General features: G+C 43.9%; 1 protein-coding gene across 2 annotated transcripts in view; it reads right to left on the minus strand.

Moving 5' to 3' along the window:
* Window positions 1-508: 508 nt before the first annotated feature.
* PAQR8 (progestin and adipoQ receptor family member 8) overlaps window positions 509-13,839 on the minus strand; it is a 35,620-nt gene continuing 22,289 nt past the window's right edge. For both annotated transcript variants that reach the window (XM_090136624.1, XM_031603796.2), the window contains exons 2-11: window positions 13,359-13,580; window positions 11,601-11,888; window positions 9,608-9,757; window positions 7,795-7,987; window positions 7,279-7,499; window positions 5,855-5,995; window positions 4,477-4,690; window positions 4,081-4,228; window positions 3,036-3,255; window positions 509-1,066 (exon numbers count right to left, since the gene is read on the minus strand). In XM_090136624.1, the coding sequence (XP_089992750.1) occupies window positions 995-1,066; window positions 3,036-3,255; window positions 4,081-4,228; window positions 4,477-4,690; window positions 5,855-5,995; window positions 7,279-7,499; window positions 7,795-7,987; window positions 9,608-9,757; window positions 11,601-11,888; window positions 13,359-13,580 (1,869 nt within the window). In that variant the 3' untranslated portion in view covers window positions 509-994. The remainder of the gene's footprint in view (window positions 1,067-3,035; window positions 3,256-4,080; window positions 4,229-4,476; window positions 4,691-5,854; window positions 5,996-7,278; window positions 7,500-7,794; window positions 7,988-9,607; window positions 9,758-11,600; window positions 11,889-13,358; window positions 13,581-13,839) is intronic.

Raw genomic sequence — 13,839 nt, forward strand, 5'->3', positions numbered from 1 at the left:
AAGCTGAGTTAAATAAGCATTTTGTTCTCTGTGTGCATGATAGCTGCCCTTCGTCTGCGCTCAGTGGCAATACCTGGCAGGTGTCAGCTGGGCTGAGAAGGTTCCTGCTATGTTTCCTTTCACAGAGAGATGAGCAGTCTGAGCAGAAGTGTCATAGCCCTATTGCTATGCCAACGGTTAGTTTTTCCTTTTCATTGGACATATCCTTTAAGATGACAGGTTGCATGAGCTGGGCTTAGATATAATCTCAGTTCTAAAACCTTTCTCCTAAACCTTTGTTAAAAAATGCAAAGCTGCTGTCAGCACATCTGTTTACAGACCCTGCAATTTCCATTAGATATGTGAGAGTAAAGCTACTACTCCATTTCAAGTAAAGCCAGAGTCAGAATTGGCTTTGTGGTGGTGGTTTCTTTTTTTTTTTCTTACTTTAATCCTTAGTTATTCTAGTCATTGAGGTACATTTATTTAAAGCATACTTTTTAACACTTTTATAGCAGCCATGCATAACTTTCTTATAGTCACGCTAGCAAGCGTGCATTTATTATGATTTCTTACAGAGCTCTAAGGTCTTCTTGCAATGTAAATAAAAATTTAAACTGGCAGTCTTCGCTGCAGGCCCCTTTCAACTCTGTATGAAATCTAGATGCTTGTCACTCCAGGCATTAGTTCTAGCAAGTTGCCGTACATCATTAAAAAGTTGAGAGATCAATAGAAGAACCTGGCTGTAGTTCTCCAAAACATTTCTTTTTTTTTTGTGGGTTTCATTTCAATATTCAGGAGTTAAGAGGTTGAATTTGGTGGCAGCAAAAATGGCAGGAGTAGGTTGGGAAGATAAAAAGTTATCCAAGTGAGGGTGAAATTAGGAAGGAAGGAAGGGAGAGAGGAAAAGAAGCAAAGATAAAAACCAGAGCATCCTTTTTGAAGTGCGAGGTCTTACAGTCAGCTCAGCTAAGGAAATTATTGCTGGTCTTGTGCTTCAGCTTCTAGGCGAGGATCACGAGGGGAAGGCTCTAAGGAAGTCACGGTAGTTTATCTTGTCATCTCCACAGGAGCACAGGTCAATCAGCTGGGGGGAAAAAAGAAGCAATGCCAGAAAGAGTTGAAGGAACCTGCAGACATGTTTTTGTTGGGAAAAGTGCCCGAGGTACTCTCTATGTGACAGAGCAGAAGAGCAGACTGGCTCTGTACACCTTGAGTGCCTACAGCTGACACTAACCTATGCAAGGACAAGAGTTAAAGTGTTAGGGTTAGGGTTTGCCCTCTAAGTGTCACCACAGTGACAACAGAGCCACAAAAAACTGAACTGTGGCCAAAGACTGGCAAAGGCCACAGCACATCTTTCAGAAACCTCATAGAAATCCCTGCCAGAAGCAGGATGGAGGCCCCACATCTGAACAGGCGCTGTTTGGTGGTGTCTCTTTGGTATGTGCACATGGCATCAAGTGGAGACACAGATAATTGAGCTCAGTGACAGCCCTGCTAATGAACCAGTTCTGGTATCTATGCCTGACCCTGCATTGTGTTACAGAGCTATAGCCTTTGTATGCTTAAGGGGAAGAAAGAAGGCTTTTGTTTCCTTAATTGCATAACTAATCTCCTTCTGACACCCAGGGAGATGGAAAAGGTCTAATATCAGAGTTCCTTGAAAGGATTCTTCTTCCCCTTGTCGCCTGGAGACAGATTTACTAGGTTTGCTCTTGTGTGACTGACAGCTGTGCTCCTCTCCAGGCCACACAGTAGTTAACCATCTGCCATACGTTTCATTTACAGTGCTGTCATGCTCCTATGGGCTCTGGGCACATTCTTATTAAGATTTCAAGAGAGATGCTTTTAGTGCTAAGGTCCTAGATGGAGATTCAAACACAGGGTTTGAGCTCAGTTGTTACAGACTTTCCTCTTCGACTCCCATTCTTGGCATAAGAGAAGGAAGAGCAGTCACCAGCTAGCTCCTCAAGGCAAAAGATCTCCAGTGGACTCTGGTACAGCAAGGATGGGTGCTGGCCAAAGGCCTCAGTGCATTCAGTGCACATTCAGAGACATCACATGCGTGTGATGCACCTTTCTAACTATGTCTGTGATGCTCACAGTTGGCTGTGTTAGAACATGTTTTTCTGTCAGGGGCAATACTCTCTCTGGTTCCTGGCTTTCTTTAAAGCATGAGTCTGCCTTTACTGGCCCCTAATCTATTGTATATCACTTTATGCTAAGAAAGCATCCTTGGCAGTCATGTTGCTGGAAGCATTCTCCCTCCCCTTTACAGGAATGTTTTGTGGCAGTTTCTCTCACGTTTCCTCTTAGGCAAACTGATCTCCATGTGCTTTCACTCACTGTGCCCAGCAAGGCTGCTTCAGTTGGGTTAAGTTAATGGGCACAGGGGGCCTGAAATATGGCAGCAGAGAAAGTTAAGTTGCCTTGTGGGCTACAGGCTCGCTGAACTTCAGCAAATGGGCACAAATGCTATAACCTGCAGAAAGATGGATCATAGGCTGACTTCCCACAGCATGATCAGGCTGCCAGATAAACGTGAAAAGAGCTTGTAATGGTTATGATTATTTTTTTCGTTGTAAAACACTTAGTTCTCAAATCTTCAATTCAGCTGCTGTTAAATTCACGATGTGTCTAAGCTTTCATAAGGGTGATCCCTAAGCATCTCAGTGTCATCTCTACTCATGCCCAGGTGTGCCTAAGTCACAACACTCAGTAGCTCCACAGGAACCTATGCTTCATCTCCATCACAATTTACAACCTCCTCTTCTGCTCATCTCTAAGGCTTGATCAAGCCTTTCATAACATGCTGGGGACAACCTGCATTACGTAATGGACAGGAACTGTTACTTCCTCCTTTAAGAGAAAGGTTCAGTCCAAAGCTCAGAAGCCTTTCTGAATTGGGATTCTTTCACCCTTTTCTTGGAACTGTTCCCCTTTGTAGGACAGAATGGCTGTTAATTCAGCTTGGATCGGGTTGGTTTGTAAGACATCTTTCAGAACACTATAGGGGGTGAAATTCAATATGCACAGAACCCCTTCCTTCTGACCTTGTTAACCAGAACGGCGCTGGTCGGCACTTTCAGGCTGTCACAAACAGATAAAAATTTTGCTTTGTCAAGGAAACCAGTCTCATCCTTGTCACAACGAAGTAATGCCTCCCGAATGTTACTGTAGTTCAAGTAGTTATGGAGCTTCAGCTCTTCCTGAACCCGTGCAATTAGTTCATCCAGTTCCTCCTGCTTGCTGGTCCCTGGAGCAGGGACATCACTGTAGAAGGAAAGAGAAAATAGAATTTCATGTAAAAGTTACTTCTTACAATCCTACTGTGATGGGGCTGCCCCCCATGGCTGATCAGGCTGTATTTCTGAATACACAGCAGGCTTCTGGGGTGTGTGTTTTTTATGGCAAGCTCATCTCAGATTGAACTTGCAGGTGAAGATAAATCCTGATATTGGGCATTAGGGAAATTGCTTTCTGTCTGCATGACATTTGCCTTGTGCACCAAATACTTCGGAACAAGGAGGGTTTGCTTGTGTGTTTTATGTGGTCCCAGGAACTGCATGCAGCTCAAGTTTCAACCAGAGCCTCTGAACTTCCACAAACTGACTCTAAAGGGTGTCTGGAGGTTACAGGACTATTACTAGGTGGACTAAAGTGGGTCCAGACAGACAGCTAAAATAGGGGATGATGTCCAGGCTCTGACAGGCTGAGAGCCAGAGCAAAAGTGAAAACGAATCCACCAACCCTTCTCTGAGCCTGCAACTAGATGATAGCTCATGAAGATACTGTTAGCAGCAATTATCACAGTTTACTGCTCCCTTTTGGAAAAAGATGACTGCATTCATTCACATGAAGGTGTCTCTGCTGCCAAGCCAGAGCTGTTCCACAAGGTTTTTGGGTCAGCGACAGCTGTGACATGATATTGTACAGTCTTGACCACCCGCTGTATCTGTTCAGACACATCCTTGGAGCTGAATAATCAGCGGAGCAGCCACTAGACAGCAAACTGGAGCCCATGGAAGCTGCTGGAAATCCCCTTAGTTGTCAGCCCTGAGTCTCACTTAGCTCCATATGCCATCCTTTGAAGCCTACCTTTTGGCAGTCTCCTCCACCACCTGCCGTGGGTGAAAATGATCCCTCATGGACTGTAGTGTTGTCGCAGGAAAACTTTCTGCATTGCTTTCCATATAATTGAGCACATATTCATCAGCATCAGTGATAACAAATCTGTGGCCAAACACTGTGGGAGAGGTATTAAAGCAAGAATGTATCTATTTTCCTAATTATGTCTACGGTCCACACACTGACAATAACAGAGTTACATCAGTTCACACCAGCAGGTGATCAGGAAACTGAACAGCAGTGAGATCCAGAAGGTACAGATCTTTCAAATGATGGAAGGTATATATGCTGTCTGTGCAATAAATGACAGATCAGGCAGCGAAAGCCGATGCTCAGAGAGCATCACCAAGCCAGACTGGATCTTACCTTCAATGGTAGAACCAATGGTGAGGTCAGAGGGCCCATAGTACTCAGCATTCTCTGTAGTAGAGCCTGGTTTGGCAACTCTGGTCTTTTCTAAGTATTTGCCTCCAATGATGCCAGAGTTACGGACTGGTGGTTCATAGATGCTGATCATATCATTGGAGAGGAAATACGAGAGGATGAAGCGACGCTTTGCGTCCACAGGGTTTGGCGATTCCTAGAGGAAAGGTAGTGGCTTTGGAAAAGAACATTTGAACCATGCCCAGAGTTTATAACTTTTTTTTTTTTTTTTTTTTCCTAGCTGAGTAAAACTAAGCAGCTGATTAGGCAAAAATTGCATATACACTGCCACAGCATTAAATACCTGAATTTCAAAGCTTACTTGCTCTAGTCAGGCTAACAGAAGCAGAATTTGGGCTGCAGTGACTAAGAGCATTCAGTATTTCCAGACTGAGCAATCCAAGAGAAAGGAATATCCTATATGGAATGATTCATCATGCAGAGGAAGACTGGCTGTAAAGTTTAGTATTAAAGTTATATATTTCATCTTAATGATTGCCTGAGAGGGGTAGGTGCTGCTTTCAGCTCTTACTCACAGGAAGACACTCCCCTGACACACCACTGGTTTTACTTACTTAGTTTAAAATAAAGTTGATCTGAACTCATCAGCTGTGACCTTTAGGAACTCCTGCACAATAGGGAAAAGAAATCAGCCCTTATTCACCCTGAGTGTTTGGAGAGGGCAGGCACCAGGCAGCACAGGAAATGCCATCGCTGTTGCTAGACGTGCCAGAGGTTCCTTGCATAAACCAGCTGCAAGGCTGGTACAAAGGCCAAAGCCTGAACACTGTTGCTGTGGGTGGAAAGCACCATCCCTGTGGACTCCTCTGCTTCTATACTGACACTTGGCTGCTCTGCCAGCACAGCCCCTTGCTGGCTGCTGCAGCTGGGACTAGCCTGGAGAAGGACAGGTGCTGGGATCCAGCAGCAGAGAGACAGCAAGCTCATGCTTGTGGCAGCAGCTGGAGGCAGGCAGAGGCACAGAGCCCAGCTGCAATGCTGTTTCAATTAGGGCCATCTGTCACGTGCTGATGTCAGTGGGAGTTTTTCCATAAATGGCTGTGGTTTTGTAGCACATCTATTTTGCACTGCCTGGCCTTGCTGTTTTTTTTTTTCCCCTCCTACCTTTGTGTGCCACTAATTATCACAGCAAGCACACAATAACCCCATGGGATCTCCTCAGGGTCATGCGCTCTTTATTTCTTGACCCACCAGCACAGAAGAAAATTTGCTACCAGCCTTGTCTGAGCAGCATATTCTCCCATTCTTCTAACTCTACAACATGAGCTGATACATGCACAATATCAAGGAAAGGACTTACCAGGGCTACCTGGTATCGCAGCACTTTGTGGTCATTCTCTAGCATTTTAATTACATCTTTCCGGGGAGGCTTTGGAAATAGAGAATAGCAGTTCTGAAGGGAGTCTTCAAGGAAGCCGTAACCATTATATGGAGGAATTACCTGCAGTCAGAGGGGATACCAAGTAGAAAGAGCTGAAACAAAGAATACAAAAATGTTTGCAAGGCAAGCTTATAAGAAAGCATCTGTTTGAAAAGACCTCTTCTGTCACCAGGTGCCAACAGCTGTGACATCCTGCCCAGCAGAAATGCTCTAGACCAGCCATGTGTTGGATCCACATCCCTCATCTATAGAAATATTATATAAGAGCTAAGAAAATCTCACCATCAGAAATCCAGGTAGATTTTCTGAATAAAGAGACTAGGGGTAAACTAATAACTAACCCTTCCTGTGTACTGTAACTCAATCATCTGTGTGGTTATGCTATTAACCTAAGCTCCATCATGTCTGTGGACTGGGCAAACTAATGCTCCATTCCATTCCTTCAGAGGTAACATGGGCAGTGACCATCTCCAGTAGGCATCTGGGACTCAGCAACTCTTTTTTGGAGAAGTGAGATAGAGTTTAGTGGTATGACTGCAGCCAGACCATTCCAGTTAGCACTGCAGCCAGAAAACAAACCCTGACATATAATTTTCTAGTATAGGCATAGTCAGAGTGCCAGTTCTGTCCTTTACATTACTAAAAATTGACATTTTTATTTTCAATTTCATATTCATTTGACTGTCCATCCTTGGCTTGCCTTCCTTGGGTACTGCATCCCATTGTAGAGTCCTCAGTACAGGAGAGATGTGGACCTGTTGGAAAGCATCCAGAGAGGGGCCCCAAAAAATGATCCCAGGGATAGAACAGCACTCCTATGATTACAGGCTGAGAGAGCTGGGGCTGTGCAGCCTGGAGAAGGGAAGGCTACAGGGAGACCTGAGGGCAGCCTGTCGGTATGTAAAGGGAGGGTGTAAGAAAGAAGGGGACAGACTCTTTAGCAGAGTCTGTTGTGATAGGAAAAGGAGGAATTTAGACTGGATATGAGGAAAAAGTTTCTTATGATAAAGCAGGTGAGGCACTGGCACAGGTTGCCCAGAGACCGTGGGTGCCCCATCGTTGCAGACAACCAAGGTCAGGCTAGACAGGAATCTGAGCACTGATGGAGCTGTGGGTGTCTCTATTCGGTGCAGGGAGTGGTACTAGATGGCCTTGAGGGTCCCTTCCAACTCAAATGGATCTATGATTCTATCATTCCTCAAGTTGCTCTTTAATTTAACCCTTAGCTTTCTTTGACTTACTCTTTTACTTGCTCTTTTCTTTAAGAAGAAACAATACCTTACTACCAGAGCATACATGGACTGCAGATTTCCCTTTCTTCCTTTCAAAACTGCTTACAGTACCTGTGGTACTTCCTCAGGTGGCTTCTTCTTTATCTCCACTGGTTGGAAGTCTGTGATGCCAAATTTGTCACGATAGAAGTTACGTGTGAACTCATCGCAATCGTAGATGAAGAATGTGCGTCCAAGGAGGGTGGTAGGTTTGCCAACAGCAAAATCTTTAGCTGTGTACCACTCAAGTACCTCCTGATCAGAGATTTCCAGCACACAGCTTGGGAAGGTCTCTAAAGACAAGGGAGCAAGAGGGAAAAAAAAAAAAAAACTAAGCAATCAGGTAAATGTTAATATTTCTCAGTGAAAAGGTATACAAAAGAAAGCTGTATAAAAATCTCCAGAGAGCTGTTGGTAGTGCTCTGCTTCCCAGAATACAGACTTCAGTGATCACTGAAAGAATACTCCTTTGGCCAAAAACTGATGATACCTGCAGCTCTTGAACTGATGCACCTGTAAAGAGTTTCCACATCTACATCCACCCACCAGGGTGCTTTAGTACAGAAGTGCTGGCTTCTCTAAACTTACTTTTCTTGTCCACAAAGGTTTTCGGCAAGCGTTGGCGTTTTATGAGTACTGGGAATGGGTCTCTGCCATCATTGGGCTTGTGGACTTCCCGAACCTCCACTGTGTCATCTGCCAAGTAGTAATGGATGATATAAGGTCGATTCTCACCAAACATGCTGTTTGTGTCATCCCACATGGCGTAGAAGCGAAGGACCTGAGGTGGATAAAAAAAAAAAAACAGAAAAAAAACAAACATGGATTAGAAATACTAAGTACTTTGTCCAAATGATTTTGGCTAAAATAGGACAGGTGATTGGAAGTAACTCAGCAGTCTTCTCTGCCAAGTACAGAAGAACCAAGCCCTTGTACTGTGAGCACTGGGATTTTTATAATGAAACTTAATAAAGTGAGGCAGAATCTAATTTTGAAGGTTTCATAGCAAATATTGAGGTTTCATGGCCAATTCTCTACCAAAGGCAGAGGGATATGACTGTAGTTGTTCTGATGATATTGCATTCACTCTAGATCCCATCTCACTGCTGTCTACAGAAAATGTCTTGTTTTAATCCAGGCTGGATATGGCTCTGGGCAGCCTGGTCTGGTGGTTGACGACCCTGTACATAGCAAGGGGTTGAAACTAGATGATCATTGTGGTCCTTTTCAACCCAGCCTATTCTATGATTCTATGATTCTATTCTGTAATGGCACAGAAATCAAACACCTCACACTGCAATGCAAAGTCCATTACCTACTGTTTTGGGATTGCTGCACATAGCGGAACAGCTCAAAAGTTCCCCAAGGTGCAGCTCCTAACCAGGCCATCCAACAGCTTCCAAGGAGTTGGCTCAGACTTGAGTCATTAAGGCTAAACTATCAGTAATACAGGGGGCATAGCCTAGCTTACATCCAAACAGTAAAACTGCTTGCCTTACTCAAACCAAGGCAACCATATCCAAAACAGCAACTGGATATGATGCTGGCCTATGCTAATACCCAGCTGATGTCCAATAACTGTTTGATTGATAGTCAGGGTTGAAAAGGACCTCGAACATCATCCAGTTTCAACCCCCTGCTATGTGCAGGTCACCAACCAGCAGACCAGGCTGCCCAGAGCCACATCCAGCCTGGCCTTGAATGCCTGCAGGGATGGGGCATCCACAACCTCCTTGGGCAACCTGTTCCAGTGCCTCACCACCCTCTGGGTGAAAAACTTCCTCCTAATATCCAACCTAAACCTCCCCTGTCTCACTTTAAAACCATTCCCCCTTGTCCTATCACTATCAACCCACATAAACAATCATTAACATTGAGCCCTGTTGTATTTACTACTATATATAGTGGTCTATAGGGTTTCTTACACCGTTGTTAGATGATAAAAAGAAGGATAAACAGGAAGAAGAGTGTTAGTCAACTGTGTGCACAGGGAGAATGCAGTCAGAACATTCTTGCATTTGCATTTATCTGAAGCAGTTCACTCTAGCACCTAGCTTCAATGTTTTGGGGGAATGTAGCATACCCATTTCTAATAGAACAACATCTGGCCTGGTCTGCTAACTTCTCAAGGCAGGTATCTTATGTCATCACAACAGAGAGCAAGAAAGAAATGGAGGATCTTTAGAATGGGCTCTGCAGTCCAAGGAGAAACTGCTTATAAGACACAAACTTAACCAAAAAGATAAAATATTTTGTTTCTCACTAAATATTTGCTCAAAAAAAGGAGTAAATCCGGAGTCTGTCCAGTGGATTGAGATCTTTCAGAATGAGTAAAGTTGCAGGCGCTCACAAGATCTAGATTTCTGTGACACATATGGGTGATCGCTGCCAGATCACTCACCTGCTTGTCGTAAGTCAGAAACTGCTTGAGTTGGTCAAAATCTGATGGTGTGATGTACATTCGCATGGGCATCCGACGCAGTTCTGTGTAAGGATCAAAAACCATTTTCTCTGGAGGGTTCAGTTCAATTCCTTGGCTCTCCAGGAATACCTAGGAAAGTCATCTGATGTATTAATGGCTGACTTGAGTTCTGAAGATAAAGGATGGGCTGAAGATATCTGAAGATCAGAGATTACAGGTTGACTGAGATGAGTGTTGCCAGAACACTGCAAATTCTGCATAGCTCACCAGGCTGCAGGGGTTTTAGTTCATTGCAATAGCAAATACAACAGGGGACAACTAAGATGTTCCTTTTTAAGCTGTTTTTAAGCTTTGTCTGCCCTTCCATCATGCAGGGCAGTCCTACCTCCAACATCTTCAGTCTGATTCTACTTGAGTACAATTTTCCTTGCCTTTGGGGCATTAAATGGAGGATAACAACCAGGTTGGTCTCTTCTATGTAAATTAAAAAGATTACGTTAGTACATAACCATGGATGTAGGCAGTCTGAATTTGCAAGAGATTCAGTGTTCTCCATTCTGTCAGACACTGGAAGTTTGTGTGACCCACACCAGGCCCTCCAAGACCCCCCTGACCAAAAGGATATGTGTCCAGAGTAGCAGCTTTAGTTCATCTGCCAGGAGAAGCACATTTCCCACAGAAAGAGGACAATCTGTTTGTTTATAAAGGGATTTTTGACTTACCTTAGATGCATAAACAAACTCTAGGGTATTACTTGTGCATTTACCTCAGTCACTGAAAACAACCACAGAAGTCAATGGACTTCTTCCCTGTTTGGCCTTGGGATGTGGCCTGTGAAAATATCCAGCTTGGGAAGCACCTGTGCAAACATCTCCAATGGGCATGTGAGATCACCCTGAAGACTCACAGGGCAGGTTTACACTTTCAGGCTCTGATCTAGAGCATGCCAGTTGATGATAAATAGACTGGTGGCCTTGAAATGTAGACCCACATAGCTCATGCCATGTTTTCCATCAAATAACCAACATTAGCAGGAGAACCAGATCTTCATCTGATGTCAATTGACTTTAATGGTCATCTAGTTCCAGCAGAGCAGATCCCACATGCACTCAGCAAATACGTATGTACTAACATATTACATGATTGGGAACATTCCTGGGCACTGAAGCCAACTGGCAAGGATCAGCCTGCATCTAAACTCACTCAGCCTCCAGAACAAGTTGGCTGCATGGAACTCATCTATTGGGAATGGTCCCTGGAGTGCTGAAGCTCTTGAACTGATCCTGGGAATTGCTTGAAAGAATAGGGATTGGCCAGGGCCCAGGTTGCACTGGGGACAGTCTAAAAGAATACCAGTATATTGGTATATGTTACTATTAGTTACTGTGTTGTTGTGATTTAATGTAAGTGGTATACAGAAATAGCTAGGAATAAAAAACAGGCAATGAATAAGCAGTCTTAGGTCAGTTTATATTATGATTCTAAATCCACTGACTATGCCTGTTCTTCTGGTTTGTTGCAGATGAGAGCAGAGTTATTGACAGCATTCCCATCCCCTATTCTTATCAGAGGAGTATTAAGCTGGAAAATAGTTAAGGTCAGTAATTTCCCTCTCATATATGCACAATGGTTCATCAGAACTCTAAGCATCTAAACTGTTGTACAGATAGAAGTTAATTAAACCAATTCTCTTAACCCAGAAACAATCTTAGAATTTGTACTGTAGAGTGCAGTCTTCAGGACAGAGAATGGTGCAGAAGTACTAAACAGTAACTGTGCTCACTGCAAATATTGTACCTTGAAATACCTATCGTTATGAGGAAAGAAGTCTCCACAAAATGTAAAATGAAAGATCACAAGCAATCTCAGTGTGAGAGCTACAGATAGAGAATACCAGACTAGATTCTAACAGATCTTGCCTCATATAACTCCTGATATTCTTCATGTCAGTTTCTTCATACAAGGAGCTCACCTGTGTGAATGGGTCACAGTCAACGATGCGGTATGTTCTGCCATACATGGTGATGTTGATGCCTCGATTCAGATCCTTCCAGTGGTAATGATCCCCCTGGTCATTCTTGGGCACGCGATGACGTCTGATAAGTTTGCCTTGAGGAATACCAGAGTTCTTCACAACAGGCTCTGTGACAGATATGGTGTCATCTTCCAAATAGTAATAAATACCCACTTGGCGAATACGGTAATGCTCTTCTGTAGAGAGAGGAACATCTTCCTGGAAATAGGCATCAAACTTCAAAACCTGCCAGGGGAACAAGATCCCAAAGGGAGAGAGAAATAAACAAATTGAACACCACGGTTAGGCTGTTAATCCAAAGAATGTATTTGCAAAGGGCTTTGGCAGTGAAAAATTACTGGATTGTAATCTATCAGAAATCATCAAAGCCAGCTGTTAGCCCAAGCTGTGAACTGATGATGGAGGCTTCCTGAGGGCTTTTGTCACCATTCGCCTTCTCTAAGTTTGGTTGCACAAGACATTTGTCATAAATACAGCACTTTCTTTTCTCCATGATCATCTGCTATTTTACCTACTAACTGAGTGCTTGGTTACTGTCAGTAATCTAGTTTACAGACATATCTGACTTTCTTTCAAGGGTCTGCAAAATGATCTGGTGATTTTAGTTAACAGTTTGATGATGTTCGTGGTTTTGAGGACCTGTATTATTCATTTGAACTCACATCTATCCAGCACAGGCAGGAAGAGGCAATCTGTTCTGGATGAACAAGGAAAGAAATCAGGACACACAGGAAATGCACACTGCATACCCTGCCAAAAGCCAGTCACTCTCAGTCCCATGAATGAAAGAAGGACAAGGAATATTGCCTTCAAGAGCATTCATTGCTTCTAAGAGGACGTAGGTGGGTAATCAAGCCTTGCATACCCAGCCTACATCAGCCCACTGACCTATGTAATCAAGTAGCTACTACTACAGTTTGAATGAAGGGACAGGGAGGTATCTGACATTAAAATAGCAACATTTACGTGACTCTGAAAGAATGGCCCCTGAAGCAATACTAACACAGGACATCTGTCCCCCACCCTGTCTCCCAGATGGGTTGTCTTTCCAGACCTGCCTGGCAGGGTGAAACCCCTGCATGTGCTCAGGGCTGCTAAGCCTTTCACGCTCTGCAGGGACTTTTCTGGCTGCAGCTGCAGTCTGTGCAACCAGCACATTAAAAGCAACGGTCAGCTCAGGATTGCAGACACAGAGCCACCTCCTAGTCTGACAGGATCACCAAGATTTAATGGAGGAAGTAAAGCTGGAGCAGCAGGCTCTAACACGCTGTGGTGACAAGCATGAGCATATATAGATAGACCAAAGCTAGACAGTCTAGCAGGAACTCCAATGCAGAGAGACTTCACAGTTTAAGCTCAGTTACAACCTCAATACACTTTTGGAAATGCAGGAGGGCAGGCTGTGTTTTACAGGGCAATGGTTATAAACTGAAGCTTTTCAGAATTAATCAAATTTCTTTTCAAACTCCTGCTGGAAATGCTCCGGCGTAACTCGCAGGGAATGTCTTACATCGTTTATGTATTATAATCCTCCTCCTGAGCAAAGAAAGCCTCTTTCAGACTGGGGTTCAGCTGTCTCTGACTAAGGGCTATGGCATCTGAAAACTGCTGTACGCTGTCCCATGAACCCTGGAGCTGACTGTTTATGTCTCCGAACTCAGCCAGCCGATATTCCTGGAATAAACTTCTTTATACCTTTTTGTCAAAAGCCACGTGTGCTGGAATGAAGCCTGAAGGAGGAGCCTTCTTGGCTTGCCCATAGGTCAGCGTGGGTCCTGTGTTGGATAATTCATCTAATTCAGCTTGAGAAGGCTGATTCACATACAGTCGCTCCCCGCCGATCCCCACCGTTGGCAGCCGAGAAAAGGCAAACCCATTTTTGTAGCCCAGTGTCTGCGAGCGATGAAAGGATGTTTTCTGTGGAAGAAAATCCAGCTGTTAAAATCCTACATGCACTTAGTAGATATTGCTACTGAAAGCACAGAAAAACAGTGACAGTTTGATATCCGGAATGCCTTCACAGTAATTTATTATAACCTAATGCAGCAGTTACTTAATGCTTAGATCAAGAAGGCTGAATAAACAGTAAGTGACTGGAGGAACAAAGCATCAGAGTCAACTCAAATCCTTGTGCTGGCACAGGCTTACCACAAGCCTCAGTGTCCAGAATGGGCCA

This window comes from Phasianus colchicus, chromosome 2 (assembly GCF_987193195.1).
Source record: "Phasianus colchicus chromosome 2, bPhaCol1.hap1.1, whole genome shotgun sequence".
Taxonomy (NCBI): Eukaryota; Metazoa; Chordata; class Aves; order Galliformes; family Phasianidae; genus Phasianus; species Phasianus colchicus.